The 18,279-nt window shown below is 35.0% G+C and overlaps 2 protein-coding genes across 4 annotated transcripts in view; both read right to left on the bottom strand.

Annotated features, from left to right (window-relative positions):
- Nucleotides 1-4,960: 4,960 nt before the first annotated feature.
- Nucleotides 4,961-8,963, bottom strand: LOC120781505. The gene is made up of 3 exons (XM_040113728.1): nt 8,910-8,963; nt 5,252-5,369; nt 4,961-5,052 (listed from the first exon to the last, which is right to left on the bottom strand). The coding sequence occupies exons 1-3, from the start codon at nt 8,961-8,963 to the stop codon at nt 4,961-4,963; spliced, it is 264 nt and encodes an 87-aa protein (XP_039969662.1).
- A 655-nt stretch (nt 8,964-9,618) lies between these two features.
- LOC120781856 (phospholipid-transporting ATPase VA) overlaps nt 9,619-18,279 on the bottom strand; it is a 59,318-nt gene continuing 50,657 nt past the window's right edge. Inside the window, exons 5-16 of one of the 3 annotated variants that reach the window (XM_040114074.1) lie at nt 17,287-17,960; nt 16,844-17,231; nt 16,462-16,790; nt 16,026-16,398; nt 15,034-15,189; nt 13,764-13,932; nt 13,538-13,708; nt 13,298-13,483; nt 13,034-13,234; nt 12,778-12,965; nt 12,545-12,685; nt 9,619-10,592 (exon numbers count right to left, since the gene is read on the bottom strand). In XM_040114074.1, coding sequence (XP_039970008.1) covers nt 10,544-10,592; nt 12,545-12,685; nt 12,778-12,965; nt 13,034-13,234; nt 13,298-13,483; nt 13,538-13,708; nt 13,764-13,932; nt 15,034-15,189; nt 16,026-16,398; nt 16,462-16,790; nt 16,844-17,231; nt 17,287-17,960 — 3,025 coding nt within the window. In that variant the 3' untranslated portion in view covers nt 9,619-10,543. Of the gene's footprint in view, nt 10,593-12,544; nt 12,686-12,777; nt 12,966-13,033; nt 13,253-13,297; nt 13,484-13,537; nt 13,709-13,763; nt 13,933-15,033; nt 15,190-16,025; nt 16,399-16,461; nt 16,791-16,843; nt 17,232-17,286; nt 17,961-18,279 lie in introns of those variants that run through there. The other 2 variants (XM_040114075.1, XM_040114076.1) reach the window with 2 other exon arrangements.

Genomic DNA, 18,279 nt, shown 5'->3' with positions numbered 1-18,279 from the left:
TTTCGAATGTTCTTCATATTGTATGGCACATTTGAAATAAGAAGCCACCGACCTAAATAAATAACAATTAAATTAGCTGCTCACTTACTTTCTTTAAGTGGCGAGTATTTTGCGAAATGTCTTCTTCTTCATCCTTCCCTAGATTTGAATGAAATCTATTTAGGTGGTCAAAGAGATTGCTTGTGTTCACGTTTATCTTATATTCTTTACCACACTGTAGACATTTGGCAAACTTTTTATTTCCGGACCTTCTAAAGTACTTCCAAACTTTAAAAATGCCATTCTTTCACTTTGCATATTTTTTTCCATCAATCTCTTCGTCAGACGCCAAACAATAACATGTCTGTTCGGACGATTTATTCAATTATAACTTGATTTATTTCAACAAAAAATTAAAATTAATTAGTAAAACATACATGTACATTGAACAATTTATGATTACCTTTTGTTATTTTTGTTAAAAATTTGTCCAGGGTTGAAGTTGCTGCTAACGAAGGCACGATTCCGATTACATTGGCGGTCATAGTTTGAATTCTCCTATAAATGGGGAGAGGAGACTCCCCAGATAAAGAATATATATAAATATGGCTGAGACTTATAGTTTTTAAAATATTGACATTTAAAAGTCCAATTTTTTGTATAAATAATACATTTTATTCCAATGCGTTAACACAGTTTTCTCATATTCCTCACTCGACATATTGAAAATTACACTGTCAACATTGAAATAAATATAAATTTTACTTTTATTTAAGTTTTTTAAGCAAAAATTAGCACACTTAAAGCTGAAATCGTTTGGTTGTTTATATTAATGTGGAAACGAAACGAATAGGCGCACTTCAGCTCCACTTTGACATTAATAAACAATCTTGTCAAGTTGAAAAAATAAAAGGTATTTAAGAAAATGTCAATTTCACTAACACGTACATATGTAGGTATTACTCGGAAGATGGGGTCATGTGAAGAAGTTTACGCAAGTGAAAGGGTATTTTAAGATATTCGGACACTTTAATGTTCACAGGATGGTATTTTATTTAAATGTATATTAAAAATGAGTAATTATAATGACACAGAGTTTAGTTAAAAAAATCAGATTGTATCGTACGGGAGGTGCTTTCACTTTGGCGGTTGAAAATCGAGTGTTGCTTTTGATGTGCCGGTGAAGCCACACAGATGATAATTAATATTTTGCATAGGGTTACCTTACAGTCGGCTATCCTGGCAATGTATAGCGCCTTCGCTATGCTCGTCGCTTTCATCATCGGCTTCATCGCTCTTGTCTTCAAAATTGGGAGAAAGTTGACACCATGACTTTATCTTATCGGATGCGTAAATTGAAGTATAGTGACGTGACGTTAGGTCTGCTCCTGACAAGTCTTCAAGTAAATAACGATCTTTACCAAGCACTTGCTTAATTATAAAGGGGCCGTAAAAAAAAACAATACCAATGAAAAAGTTTAAACAGCCTCGGATGAGAGACCCCCTTTTGATGACGACCATGGCAAACGGAATAAGGACTACGATTTGAGGGCATGCACCTGGAATGTCCGAACCCTTAATTGGGAAGGTGCCGCTGCCCAGCTGGTTGATGTCCTCGCAAAAATAAAGGCTGACATCACCGCCGTCCAAGAAATTCGATGGACGGTACAAGGACAGAGACGAGTAGGTCCTTGTGACATTTACTACAGTGGCCATATAAAGGAGCGCAAGTTTGGTGTTGGATTCGTGGTGGGAGAGAGACTCCGTCGCCGAGTACTATAATTCACTCCGGTGAATGAACGTCTAGCCACAATCCGCATCAAAGCGATGTTCTTCAACATATCGCTGATTTGCGCCCACGCCCCGACGGAAGAGAAGGACGATGTCACTAAAGATGCCTTCTATGAGCGCTTGGGGCGCGCTTATGAGAGCTGCCCCCGCCACGATGTCAAAATCGTGCTTGGCGACTTTAACGCCAGGGTGGCCAAAGAAGGTATATTTGGCACTACGGTCGGTAAATTCAGCCTCCACGAGGAAACATCCCCAAATGGGTTGAGGCTGATTGACTTCACCGGGGCCCGAAATAATACTAGATTCCAGCATAAGAAGATTCATCAAGCTACCTGGCTGTCTCCGGATCGAAAAACTACCAACCAGATCGATCATGTTGTGATAGATGGAAGACACGTCTCCAGTGTTTTAGATGTGCGTGCGCTCCGAGGTCCTAACATCGACTCGGACCACTATCTTGATGCAGCTAAGATTCGCACTCGCCTCTGTGCAGCAAAAAACGCACGCCAACAAACACAAGGAAGGTTCGACGTCGAGAAGCTGCAATCACAACAGACAGCCAAACGATTTTCTACTCGGCTTGCACTCCTGCTCTCTGAGAGCACTAGTCAACAACTCGGTATAAGGGAACTGTGGGACGGCATTTCAAATTCCTTACGTACAGCTGCAACCGAAACCATTGGTTTTCGGAAAGAGCAAAAGAACAGCTGGTACGACGAGGAGTGCCGTGTCGCAGCGGAGAGAAAACCGGCTGCCTACCTCGCAACGTTACGATCGACCACTACACGTGCGGGATGGGATAGATACCGAGAGTTGAAGAGGGAAGCGAGACGCATTTGCAGACAGAAGAAGAAATAGGCCGAAATGCGTGAGTACGAAGAGCTTGATAAGGTGGTCGACAGGGGTAATGCTCGAAAATTCTACGAAAAAATGCGGCGGCTTACAAAAGGTTTCAAGACCGGAGCATCCTCTTTTAGAACCCCCAAAGGTGATCTAGTCACTGATGCCCAGAGCATAGTTAAATTATGGATGGAACACTTCTCCAGCCTGCTGAATGGCAGTGAACGCACAACACCAGGAGAAGGAGAACCCGATTCCCCAATCGATGACGATGGAGAAGACGTTCCATTACCCGACCATGAAGAAGTTCGAATAGCAATTTCCCGCCTCAAGAACAACAAAGCGGCGGGGGCCGACGGACTACCGGCCGAGCTATTCAAACACGGCGGCGAAGAACTAATAGGGAGCATGCATCAGCTTCTTTGTAAAATATGGTTGGACGAAAGCATGCCCAACGATTGGAATTTAAGTGTGCTATGCCCAATCCATAAAAAAGGAGACCCCACAATCTGCGCCAACTACCGTGGGATTAGCCTCCTCAACATCGCATATAAGGTTCTATCGAGCGTATTGTGTGAAAGATTAAAGCCCACCGTCAACAAACTGATTGGACCTTATCAGTGTGGCTTCAGACCTGGAAAATCAACAACCGACCAGATATTCACCATGCGCCAAATCTTGGAAAAGACCCGTGAAAGAAGAATCGACACACACCACCTCTTCGTTGATTTCAAAGCTGCTTTCGACAGCACGAAAAGGAGCTGTCTTTATGCCGCGATGTCTGAGTTTGGTATCCCCGCAAAACTAATACGGCTGTGTAAACTGACGTTGAGCAACACGAAAAGCTCCGGCAGGATCGGGAAGGACCTCTCCGAGCCGTTCGATACCAAACGAGGTTTCAGACAAGGCGACTCCCTATCGTGCGACTTTTTCAACCTGCTTCTGGAGAAAATAGTTCGAGCTGCAGAACTAAACAGAGAAGGTACCATCTCCTATAAGAGTGTACAGCTGCTGGCGTATGCCGACGATATTGATATCATCGACCTCAACACCCGCGCCGTTAGTTCTGCTTTCTCCAGGCTGGACAAGGAAGCACAGAAAATGGGTCTGGTATTGAACGAGGGCAAAACGAAATATCTCCTGTCATCAAACAAACAGTCGTCGCACTCGCGACTTGGCTCTCACGTCACTGTTGACAGTCATAACTTTGAAGTTGTAGATAATTTCGTCTATTTAGGAACCAGCATTAACACCACCAACAATGTCAGCCTGAAAATCCAACGCAGGATTGCTCTTGCCAACAGGTGCTACTTCGGACTGAGTAGGCAATTGAAAAGTAAAGTCCTCTCTCGACGAACAAAAGCTAAACTCTATAAGTTGCTCATAATTCCCGTCCTGCTATATGGTGCAGAGGCTTGGGCGATGACAGCAACTGATGAGTCGACGTTACGAGTTTTCAAGAGAAAAATTCTACGAAAGATTTATGGTCCTTTGCGCATTGGCCACGGCGAATATCGCATTCGATGGAACGATGAGCTGTACGAGATATACGACGACATTGACATAGTTCAGCGAATTAAAAGACAGCGGCTACGCTGGCTAGGTCATGTTGTCCGGATGGCTGAAAACACTCCAGCTCTGAAAGTATTCGACGCAGTACCCGCCGGGGGAAGCAGAGGAAGAGGAAGACCTCCACTCCGTTGGAAGGACCAAGTGGAGAAGGACCTGGCTTCGCTTGGAATATCCAATTGGCGCCACGTAGCGAGAAGAAGAAACGACTGGCGCGCTGTTGTTAACTCGGCTATAATCGCGTAAGCGGTGTCTACGCCAATTAAGAAGAAGAAGAATAAAATGTCACAAGGTAATAATTGAACGTCTACCAAATACAAGGTAACTGGTATGGTAAAGCCATCGATTGTTAAAATTGCTTTCACTGATTCTTTCGCATTTCGACTACCACCACATAGTCCTCTGATTTGTATATCACACTTTATGTATTTGCAATTAAGCTTCTCACATAACGATTTCCGAATCATGCTACACTGAGCACCCGTATCAATAAATGCTTTTAATTTCTGACCGTTTAATAATGCGTCAACTTTAAAAAGTTCATCGTTTACACAAAATATATTTCGTATTTTAGCTTCGGATTTACACTGAGAATCATACCTTGAATGCACTTTATTACATTTTTCACATCTTTGTTTACGTTGAGGTTTTTGACAATTTTTCGATATGTGTCCAAATTCATCGCAATTATAGCACTTTACACTTTTTGCTTCAAACATCTTATTAGAATTTTCGTTTTTGTTTACATTCTTATTTTCATACTCTTTTATTTCAACTTTCGTTACACTTCTGACAACGAACTGTCATTTGTTGGATCAAAATCTGGTATTGTTTCTGCTATTTCACGCACCGAATAATTGTTTCGCGTTACAGCTGCATTCGAATTTGCAAAAGGGAAATATTATTGACGTTTCTATTTTCAATGTTGCTTGTATTTTCAATTGGCACACTTCGAGGTTGGGAATAATTTTGCATATATGACAACATATTTTTTTTAAATTTCCGCGCATTTCGTCCATTTGTTTTTGTAACGATTTTTGTGTTTCGTCATCACACTGTTCACTATCATTACCCGTAACTTGTTCGTTTTCGTCCTCTTCGACTTCGATTTCATCCGACCCGATCGTTTCACTCAAACGACTTATAAGTGTTGCCTTCGTACCTGACGTTGAGCAATTTCGCTCTGACAACTACCGTTTTAATTGCACTACACTCAATGATGCAATAGCTCCCATTTTTATAAACTCAAAAATTATATACTTCGTTATATATTATGTATTTCGTTTTTGCATATACATACGCGCCGTTAAATCGAATGTTCAAGATGATGCACCGTTAGCCGTTATATCGAATGATCGAGATGATGCTCACTTTTAAATTGTAGGTTAAGTTATATCTTAAAATGATGTTTTTGTAATACACTTTAGGTTTATGAAATCTGCAGTTTAACGTTTTGCAGTATTTCACACATATGTATGCAAATGCGTTTCACTAAGAACCTTGTGTTCTTTTCGTTATATGGCAGAATTAATTTCGTTTGAAAATGCACAAATAAACGTTTAGCACATTTTCCGCTTTTTAATTTCCACATTTGATCACTATATCATCGCGAAACCGTTTTCAAAATTGTGTACAGGTAACAGTATTAGCACACATTTTGACCTTTTGTACGCGTGAAGTAATCCTTGAAAGGGTGTTTTAAGATATTCGGACACTTTAATGTTCACAGGATGGTATTTTATTTAAATGTATATCAAAAATGAGTAATTATAACGACTTAGAGTTTAGTTAAAAAAATCAGATAGTATCGCACGGGAGGCTGCGTTCACTTTGGCGGTTGAAAATCGAGTGTTGCTTTTGATGTGCCGGTGATGCCACACAGATGATAATTAATATTTTGCATAGGATTACCTTACACAAGTGAGGAAAGTTCTCTGATCATCATAAACGAATCTTTTCCTTATGGCTCAAGCAGCTCAAGACTTCCGGTCTTTCAACAAGTATCATCTCGGTAGCCTAAGAACATCCGTTTGAAGGCGAGCTAAAGTCCCCAAATTTGTGCGCTTGATTTGGGACCCGCCACGTAAAAACGCCCCCAATGAAAAAGTATAGACCGCCTAGGATGGGAGACCCCCCCTTTTGATGACGACCATGGCAAACGAACTAAGGTTTACGATTTGAGGGCATGCACTTGGAATGTCCGGTCCCTTAATTGGGCCGCTGCCTACCCGGTTGGTGTCCTCGTTTGAGTGAAGGCTGACATTACCGCCATCCAAGAAATACGATTTAAGGATCTATAGAGTGTATTGTGCGAAAGATTAAACAGAGAAGGTACCATCTTCTATAAGAGTGTATAGCTGCTGGCGTACGCCGATGATATTGATATCATTGGCATTAACAACAGCGCCGTTAGTTTTTCTTTCTCCAGAATGGATAAAGCAGCGAAGCACTAACAACAACGTCAGCGTCGAAATCCAACGCAGAATATCTCTTGACAACAGGTGCTACTTCGGACTAAGTAGGCATTTGGGAAGTAAAGTCCTCTCTCAACGAACAAAAACCAAACTCTATAAGTCACCATCCCCGTCCTGCTATATGGTGCAGAGGCATGGACGATGACAACATCTGATGAGTCGACGTTAAGAGTTTTTGAGAGAAAGGTTCTGCGGAAGATTTATGGTCCTTTGCGTGTTGGCCATGGCGAATATCGCATTCGATGAAACGATTCGCTGTATGAGACATACGACGATATTGACATAGTTCAGCGAATTAAAAGACAGCGGCTACGCTGATAGTCTGGCATACAACATCGATAGTTCGGATTGTTCAACACCATCGATAGTTTGTGAACTCTAGTTGCGCTGTCTGACAGCGTTCAGTGAAAGCTGACCGAAGCCGTGCGTAAAGTTGATCAATACAAAAACAAACAGTTTTGATGCTTTTTTCGGAGCGGATGCGAATGTTGCATAGTTCATTTATATGTTAGTCTCATATTTTGGTTACAAGGAATTATCATGAATGTGGTAGAACAATATTTAGAATACCCGCTATTAATATTTTCAAGGGAAAATTTCTGATGAGAATTTCTAGTCAAAATTGAAAAAAAAATTATTTCGGCAGTTATGATTGTTTGTCTAAAAATTTCAAAATCTGATAAAATAAAAATGCATTAAAATCGTTAATTAGACAAAATTTGGGTGAACACCACCACCACATACATATATGATCATCCCGGTATAGGATTTGTTTACATATTATATATTTTGTAATATGATATTGTTAATAATATCCTATTCAAGGGATTAAATGCTAGTTATATATTAAATCGGAAATGTAATTCGAATAATCCCAGCTTGGTTATATCAAACCGAAGTAGAAACCCCCTTTTGTAATAATTAAATACAATAAAAAAAACTATTTAGTTTATATTAAAAATACATTATTTTTATTTATTCAACAGTTTATTCATTGATAATTAGCATTACTAATTATATATAGTAGATCTTCTAAAGATTCGCTTTCACTTAATACTAATATAATTAAACTATTCGCTATTTTAGAATTTCTTTTCGATATAATACATATGTACGTGTTATTGTGCTTAGTAATATTGAAAAACTATTAATATTATAATATTAAGCATACCACATTTACAGAATTAAATCTATATTGAGTTTCTTTTCTTTCTTTTTAAATACTTTAATTTATAAACACATACATATGTAATTTCTCTTTAAACTCTCTGTATACATACATTTGTCATAGCTCTTCAACTCTTTCCTATACGTACATACATATTTATGTGTATTTACAAAGAATTTTAGTTCAGAAAAATGTATTTATATCCATTACTGTCAAGAGCTAGATGTACAGTTACCAAGAGAAATAGGACTAAGGCATTACAACTTTTTTTTTTTTAATTTTAAAAAACATTTTATTTTACAACTGTTTTTATTGTAATCAAATTAAATATGTTCCCATAAATTCATAGACGAAAATCTTATAATTAAAAGCAGGATCTAGAATTATAATTTTTTAATGAGTGCACATATCACAGCCTTAGCAAGAAAGTTTTTTCACATTACTCCGGTTTTTCGTTCATTGTTAGATTTATATTTCGTTCTATCTGAGATTTATTATAGCCAGAAAATTAGACGGTCAGAAAATGGTGGTTTTTGAAATTAAGTACAATACTACCATCAAAAGTACTATGTTCAAACAAACAACAAGACAAATGCTGTTATACTTTAACATAAATTACGAAATTATTAATATTTAAGGTTCATCTGACCGTTTTTTCTAATTTATTTTACAAATTAATAATTAGAATAAAATTGGTCGGCTACGTATCTAGAATATAGAACTGATTGAATTATATTAGTTAAATAATGTTTGAAATTCATTTTGAAAAATATGAATTAAGACAAGTAAGGAAATGAGTAACCGAAGATTTTATACTCTTGCAACTTGCAGGAATCATATTAAAAAATTTTGCGAAAGAGTTCAGGATTCTTGTTCGAAGAAAAGTTTCTCTCCGAATTTCTATAATATATCTCACAGAATGACCGATATTTTCGATAAAAAGTTCGCAATTGGAACTTTGATCCACATATTCGGTATCTAGGGGCTTGAAAACTTTTTGTCCGACATTCAGTTTTGGCCTATATTCATCGTTGATTGATTTGCACACTGGAAATGAAAGAATCAGATGGAATTTAAAATTGGCTTACATGAGACGTAGGCGTGGTTGTAATCCGATTTCGCTCATTTTCACAGTGGAACATAGTAATGTGAAGACAATATTATATACCAAATATCAGCTGAGTAGGTCTTCAGACATGGGTTTTAAGCGAAATGTGCGCGGTGCCCCGCTTATCGCAAAATTTTCACCCTGGCTCTAATAGATGCCTCTTGTATAATCCTAGGAGTAAAATTTAATGCCTTTGGAGTATTTATTTATTGATGTATCGCGTTTTTAGTGATTTTTAACGAAACCATTATATGGCGAGTTGGCGCTGTTATCGCCTGATTTCATCAATTTTTACGGTGTCGATTGGGGTGCTTAAGCGATTTCTCAAATTTGGATATTGTATCATTAGTAATTGAGGGGATATGCATATTAAACCTCTTGGTGGGTGTGGCCTCGCTCATTTTCCTATTTTAAGTTTTAGTCCAAGGGTTCACATTGCTACTAAGATCCAAATTACAGTGTTATGTCTTAATTTAGTACTTAGTTATGGCACTTTAAAGATTTTCATTTGAACACATGAACCAATTTCATTAATGCATAATATTAGAAATAGGTATATCTTAATTATTGCTTAATTTATCGCTTGTACAGATGGACGGACAAACAGCTAGTCATTCGGATTTCAACTCGACTTATCATCCTGATCATTTATATATATGTATTTAACCTAATTTAGCACGATTATTTTTAGGTGATACAAACAACAGTTAGATGAACAAAAATATTATACTCTTGTAGCAACATTTTGCAAGAGTATAAAAATCGCCATGTTTATATATAAGAGCAGAAAACGGCAAAGTAAGGTAATATAAAATTAGGGCAATAAAAACTTTAATTTTAATTGAACATGTAAAAGTTTAATATTTTTAAACAAGATTATAAACCGCAAAAACCACAATATTTGAATTTCGTATTAGTAAACAATCAAACTAGAAGTTAGAATTACATAGAAATTCAAGAAATCATCAAATTTTAGGATATTCTGACATTATATATATAATTTTCCTAACCTGCATAGTTTTCGGAATGTTAACATAAATGTTGTTGATAACTAAAACAATAAACTGATGAAAATACTTTTTTAGATAAATTGATAACATATTGTGACTCAGTCAGAAAATACTCTACAGAGCCGTGATAATGATTCATAATAAAATAAATTATAATGGAATACCAGAAATTTAATTCATAATACATCATTATAATATACTAAGAACTGAAAGAAATTATTTTTAGTTAATATTTCACTAAAATAATTGGAGTTATAATACAAATGAATTTAATTTAAAAATATATAAGTATTACACATATTTACCCTAGAATACGATACAAATATTTACATGTATATTAAGGAGACCTTTCAATACGGATGTACAAATTTTAATATAGCCTTAGGCTATTACCATAATAACAGAAACGGACCTAGAACATACTATTGAACTTACATATGTATTAAATAATTCAGTCACACCCATGTATATATCAGTATTACACTTTCACACCATCATTAATTTATTTCAATAACTCTTTTTTCTTGTTTTCCAAGAATTGATCAGCATTAAATGTCCCGATGATAATCTTTGTCGTATAAAATATCTGCTTCGGTAGCGTTTATCAAGAAATAGTTGTTATAATTTGATTCTTAGACCCATAATCGGTGATTCTGTAAATATTACAATATTACCATACTTAAATAATGCTGATATATACATACACTACTGTCATTGTAATTTTAATTAGAAATGTAATGTAATTGTTTCGAATATTTTTTTTTATTTTATATTGTTATTATTGAAAAATAAAACAAAAAAAAGCATGATATATAAATATATAAGATAATAATTAAATAATATCAAAACTGGTTTTTCAAAACAATAGAAGCGAGGGAGTTATCCAAAGCTTTACAATTGAGAAAATTTTAAAATAATTTTTTAATATAACAGTTTTAATCGTAAAACTATTAATAAACATAAGATAATGTCTACGATGTTATGCAATATCCTAAAGGATGAACTTACACAATATCTAAATATGAATATGAATTAAACATTTGTCAATACACTCTTTATCCTATTCAAAGAAGGCCAATCATAAAATACTAAATATATATTAAAATAAAAGCAGTAATCTAATTAAAATGGTAAATATGAAAAATTAAAATAAAATGTTAAACGAATAACATTGTAAATAAAAAACACACAACATTTGCAACCAATATTACTATACTGCAAAAGTATACTAACTTAACCCTTTGCATTCGAGAGGTGACTCTCACTCACCATGGGGTGTGCTCTGTCGCAACTCGAGAGGTGACTATCGCTCACCACTTGCTTTGCTGTGGTAACTCGATACGCGGGACTAAATGTCTTCTTTACTTTCTTCGCGGGTTCTTACGCTTTTTCATACTCCTATGAAGTGTAAACGGAGATGGAGATAAAATTTTCTTATCTGGGATTAGTCCGCAACCACGAAGCGGACTGCATTTTCGCCATCAGTTCGAACCTGACAGTCATGACAGAGAGATTACTGAATTGAAAGTTTTTGATCCCTAAAACATGGAACGCAATACCGAATTAAGTTCAAGTGAAGATAAGTTTGATTTCACGGTGCTTAACGAGGAAATTACGTCTCTACTCAGAGAGCTTCAAAAATACAGAGAATAACAGCAGTAGTGACGATAGTGACGAAGTGAGAGGTGTCAGAAGTCAAAATTACAATGAGTAACGTTTGAAAAATGATCTTCTTAAATATGTAAAAATGCATTTAATATTAAAATATAAAAGTTTTATGTGTTACTTTATGTATGTAATCATTTTAAGTTAGATATTAAGTTAGAGGTAAGAAATTACCCAAATACGCTACAAAATGCTTCGAGTTGCTGGTGCGCCACGCGAAAATGGCCCCGAGTGCAAAGAGTTAAATACTAAATTTTTGTGTATAAAACTTTATATCCATGACCCTTACAGTGCTTCAAAGTAAAGAAAGAATGTAGTAAGATATTTGGGCTTTTTGCAATCAAAACAAAAAAACTATATTATTTTACATGTTTTTATAAAACATTTCTTTCTTTTTTCAATTCAAATTATTTTTTATAGGCATTAGTACCCGAAGCTTTTAATATGTACAATATTGGAGAATATATGTATTATATACATACAGCTTTGGGTTTACTGTCCTGTGTAGATTAAATCTAAGCCAAATAGACACGTTTTTTTTCTTTCTAATTCCGTCGTTTTCTGTGGATCAGTTTCAGTAGATCAGCCGTTCGGAAATGGGCTTAAAAGTTGTGAGATTATCAAAGTTTCGAAAATATCAAGTTGCTCTCCCAAGATGGATGATAAGTTGGGTCAAAGTATGTAAGTAAAATTTTATTTATTTCAAAATATAAACAAACTTAACTGAGGTGAAACTAAAGTTTTTTTTTTTAATCTGTCTAAGGAATTTCTTAACAACTTTATTTTTATATTTTTTTAAGAAAGAAACCAAATTATACAGTCATTTTGTAAATACGTATGTATAAAAAATCTTAGTAAGCTACAACAAGCAACAAATATTTTACTATGGAAACGCATAGCAGGTAATTGTCGGTTACATTGTGTGTTGTGTGTTCTTTACCTATAAATTGATGAAGCTGATGTTGACCTTGACCAAGCAACTAACAAACCCTCACCTCTACTCCGGTCTTTTTTTCTCTGCAACAAAACTGCTGCACTGTCGTCAGGAAATAAAGAGTTTTTAATTGTCGTAAACAACAGCCTGCAATAAAAATCACGTGACATTATTTAATAACAAATATATTTCAGTTGTGGAATTTGATTAATTGCGATGGTGCAATGTGAATAGCTTACCTGGGCAAGACAGCCACCAATGTCGATATAAGTATCACAAGCCAATGCACTAGAGAGCCTAAACAGCGAAATATTACCCAATAAGTAGAAGGTAGTCCAAAACAGTTTACGCAAGTTGCATTATAAATAATAGAAAAAGCATAGAAGGAACCAAGACTTATGGTAATAGAGAGCACATGTAATACAGTCTACAAAAAACAAAAAATTACCTAATTTAACAAATTTATTACAGTTACAACGTATTGAAATAAAATACCCATGATCTAATTTCGAGTGCACCATGAACTAAGTTCGTATATAAACAGGTAGCTGTTATGGTTGCTCCGAACTCCCATATGCCAACATCACTTTCCGCGTAGGCGAATAAGGCAATGAAAAATACCACTAAACTTTGGTATAACGAATCGGATAGCACTATCCAGAAATCATGCGGTTTGTAAGCAAGACCCAAACGACCCTACAGAAAAATTAAACACTAACACATATAAGATAGTTTAAAATTTTGTGCTTGCGTACTAACATGTTTGTATAAATAACAATTTTGTTGTAAAAAATCCTCAGGCACGCGTTTGTCGTAGACACCAATGGCAAGCGGCGGCAAAGAAGTAAATATTAAATTATATAACATCAGATACATTTGATCCATCATAACAGAACCAGAGAAGCCACAGTATAGTTGGTACCAAAATATTAGGAACACGAACGCCTTAGAAAAAATTAGGGTAAATATAAAAAAATCAAAAACCTATAAAATATTTACAGCATTTTTGTAGAAGAAATAAAGTATCATACGCGACAAACGATCGTAACACCAGTATCCATGAGCTAACAATAAAGGTTCTAAGTAGCGAAAGCGTGATAACGTAAAATCAGCGGCCATAACAGCTTGCATACCCTCTTGACCGGAAATACCAACGCCAACATCTGCCATCTTTACAAAGACATATGAACAATAAATGATTATATATATCTGAAGTTCACTAAACCTGTATCATTGACACATCATTCGCACCATCACCAATCGCCAAGGTACATAGACGCAACTCTTCTTTTACCACTTTAACAAGATATGCTTTCTGAAGAGGTGTCGAACGGCAACACAACACAGATGCACAGCTTTTAGCCAATTTCAGGAAAGGTCTTATAAGTTTCGATCTGCAAAATAATTTGCAGTGCAAAATAAACTTTTTAATAATTTTGTGAAAAATTATTTTTTAAATTAATGATTTTATCATATTAAAAATAATTAAATAAACTCGTTTACTCTACATAAGTTTGGAGCTTTGGAGTATAATGCAAAGGCTTTCGATTTGTCTGAAGTTTATTTAAGCATTTCGTGAAATATCAAATTATAAATGAAACATGTTTAATAATAACCGTTTCTTATTTATACAACACGGTGACATTTTTTCAGCAAACTGTCTCTTCCAGTAAAACTCATATTGTGTTTATGTTTATATAATAGTTTTATCCATCTAATGGTATAACACTTAAAAATACTTTATATGCATATACATATATGTATATCAAAAATATCAGGATAAGATAAATTACACATGTCTATCTGTATGTCCGTGTAAGCGATAACTGAACTAAGAATTAAAATATCTTAGCATTGTAGAAGGGCAACACAACCAATTAGATTGCGACGCCCACAAAACACCACTAATCGAAAACCTAATACTAAAACAGAAATTAATTGTATCATTTTAGTAGGGAGGGGCATCTGGGGTTTAAATTATTTGAATGCGGACGAGCTTGCTGTAAATAAGTCCTTCTAGAACCTTATCATACTTTGTGAAAATGTACGTTTTGAAGTTCAATATCTGACTTAAGGAACGTTATATTATATTTTAAAGCAAAAAATGGTACGGGAGCACCCACTAATAGATCAAATTCCATTCGTCGGGGGACTACTCAGCCTATTTTAAATTTGGTGAATAACATTATCCTGTAATCTTTATGTGATACAACCACGCCTAATGCCCAGATAACACAGTTTTAAAAACTAATAAAGATATTAGGGAAAATTTTACAAAAATGAGTACTTCACTTTAGATTTTTAATCCCAAAAAATTTTGAAACATTTTGTTTTTTAGTTGTAAAAGTTTATATTTAATTTATGCTTTTATTTAAGAATGCCAACGAGACTTCCAAGCTCAAATCCAAATACATTAAACAAGATATGCTGCATATCAATAATAATGCTACAATGTTTTTAACTTTCTACACATATTACTATTAACAAATACTTACCGTAAATCCAGGATAAAAGTCAAAGTTTTGCCGTCGACAACCAAAGCACGTGTTTTCAGTCGGGTATGAGTATCATATATTGATTTGCTGGTATCCAAATCAGCTAAGAAGAAATTGATTGCACTTTCCGCAGCATCACGAGAGCGAGCCGTTAGACTGAACATAATAATAAATTAGGATTAAATTTAAAGCAGCGCTATGAAATAATTTTACCTCATAATCAATAAAAAAAAATGTTTGAATCAAATACCTTCCATTTTTTTTAGCATATTCTAGTCCACAATAAAAATTGGATTGTACGAGAGTACGTGAAATATTTAAACAATTTTAGTATAAATTAAAAATACTCCAAGCAGTGAGACAAAAAGAGACTGAAAATTATTATTTTTACTTGGAAAAAATACATAAGTTCTATGAAAAGATCATATTTCATATTGGGAGGAGCCTTCATAGCTTTTAAAGACCTTATAAGAAGAAAAATTTTTAAAAACTCTTTTCACAAATATTTTCTACGCTCTTTTTTTGCATTTTTGAAACTTTTAGAATTGAATTTAACGCAACACGTCCAATAGCTTATTTTTTCTTGGTTTGTGTAAAGAATGAGCGCTTTCCCGTAGGTCTTGGGATTTACTAATGAGTTCCTGATACTTTACGACTTATTTTTTCCAATATCGCTGGTTCTCTCAAAATATTAACCACAACTTTAAATTAATAGCAACACAAATTCTTCTGTTCCCACGACAATACAAATTAATTAAATTTTATAATAATAATAGAAATTATTGTATTTTTATAATTTATCTAAAATAAAACTAAACTAATTTTATCACGAATTAAAGTGCTGTTTTATATTTACTTTTTTATATTACGTTTTAATTTAATATTATTTCTTATTGTTATGGACTGTACATGTCAGCAATACATGAAGTCACATCACATTCGAGCAGTTTATATTATGTACATATATAATAATAATAAGAAGATGAACATACCGCAATAACTCCATCTGTTGAGTAAAAAGTTTTGCAGAATAAGCAACATTTATTGCCGTTTCTGGCTTATCGCCAGTTAACACCCACACCGATATACCAGCCGAAATCAGAGCAGCTAACGTTTCCGGAACACCATCTTGAAGTCTATCTTCAATTCCTGTAGCACCTAGTAATGTCAAATTACATTCCAGCTTCGCAAAAGAATCACGAATGCGTCGTTCTCTATTCTCCAACGACATTTCAATTTCTTGGTGGTGTGCCCACCATTCTGTATATTCGGCGGAATTCAATGTTCGTTTTGCCATAACTAATATACGCAAACCGTCACGAGCATAACGGTCCAACTGCTGTTGAGTTTTTTCTCGCATTAAACCTATCACAAAACGTTTGGTAAACATTATTATATTTTTTTTTTAATTTATCGAAAATCTAATACCCTCTGTCGTATTTGGAGCGCACGGTACTAATACGGGTATAATAGAGCTGTCAGCGCCCTTTGTGTAAAGCACTATTTCTTGTGTTCCTGTTCGGCGCACAACAATTGACATGCACTTGCGGCTCGAATCAAATGGCAAAATTTTTAGAACTTCATACTCCACCATTCCAGAATTAGGAATGCTAACTAGTATATGATTTGGACTTCGATTGACTAAACAGCAGTCATAACTATAAGCAGCATTTACAAGCGCTAGTTCATCTGGACTCTCAGCTTCATACAACGGTCTACCGTTGGCCGTTTTAAATGATTGCTGAATTTTTGTTTGACTGACAAGTAAAATAGTTTTAATATATTTTTAATATGTGTGTTACTTACTTACTTTAACTTGTTTGTATATTTTTTTGCCTGAACCTTTACATTCAAGAATGAGGTAAGGCTAGTTATTTTGGAGTTTATCACTGCTTTCGCTCGCCCTGTCGGTGATATGCTATTTGAAAATGACTTCATTTTCATAGGAGGTGAATCAGAAGTAGGTGTAGTCTCTGCTGAGCTGCTTATTGGGGATAACGATGGAATATGTGTATGCGTTGGCAAAACATAGGCAAGGTTTGGTGGTGGTGATGGTGTTACTGAACGTGATTCAGCTAAGCGAGTATAACGATCAATTGGTATAGCAGATGCTAAATTATTATTAGCTTTAGTTAATGATGTAGGGGATGAATCTGTTTGTGTTATATGTTGTAAAGGAATATGGTTGTCTTTTACATCTGAAATTATTCAATTTTATATGTAGAATTGAGAAACATTATTAACAACACTTACTTTTTAGCATTACTGAATCATTGTTGGCTGCTCCTTGAACTTCAATTATGCCACTGGCATTCATCAAATCATGATGTGGTGTGGCACTTACAATCACCGTATTGCAAATCGCCATTACCAAAAGAAATTCTTGTAGCCTTTGGGCATTTGATGACAAATACTGACCAGAATTTATCAACTCTAGCATATCATTTAATAATGTGGAATTAGTTATCACCGGTGGTGCTGGTATTCCAGGCTTTGAGTGCAATCGTTCCAGCTCTGAAGGGGGATGACCATAGTCTATGCCATTGACAACACATCGTCGAAATAGCATTTTATTTTCAGTCAGCGTTCCTGTCTTATCTGAAAATATATGCTGTATTTGCCCCAACTCTTCAGTTATGTTCATCGCACGGCATTCTGTTTTTTTATTTGTATCCTCGTCATACAAGTCAATGTTGTTGTGAATGTGGTATACTTGCAGAATTTTGCATAATTCAATAGTAACATACAAAGACAATGGAATCATCACCTGCAATATTATAATGTATGTCCAAAAAGTCAAGAGACCTTCGTAGCTTGGGTGAACATCAAAAGGTAGATATGGTACAGGAAATTGCTCAAAAGAGCTTAACCACATTTTGCAGCCAACTGCGCCCACAATACATAATATCAGTAAAATTATCACACACCTAATAGAAATAGACAAATTTCTATTTAAAATATAAAATTTAATAATATTATAAAATATTATAAGTTCATGTTTAGCACTAATCCATAAACGTGGAAGCTTCTATAAGAACGAAATATTTGATTTTTAATTTCTCTGTAGATTTTTTATAATAGTAGTTTGAGTCTTGCAGAAACCAACTAAAAACCAAATAGAATAGTACAAATGGAAGATCGTCAATACCATTTATGAAAAATATAGAGACAAGAAAAAGGTGTTATGGATGTGTACTGTTCGATGCATGCAAACATGCCCGATCTGTTTTACTGAACGACATTTTT

Source organism: Bactrocera tryoni, unplaced genomic scaffold (assembly GCF_016617805.1).
Source record: "Bactrocera tryoni isolate S06 unplaced genomic scaffold, CSIRO_BtryS06_freeze2 scaffold_7, whole genome shotgun sequence".
Taxonomy (NCBI): domain Eukaryota; kingdom Metazoa; phylum Arthropoda; class Insecta; order Diptera; family Tephritidae; genus Bactrocera; species Bactrocera tryoni.
This window is presented reverse-complemented; position numbering and strand designations above follow the sequence as displayed.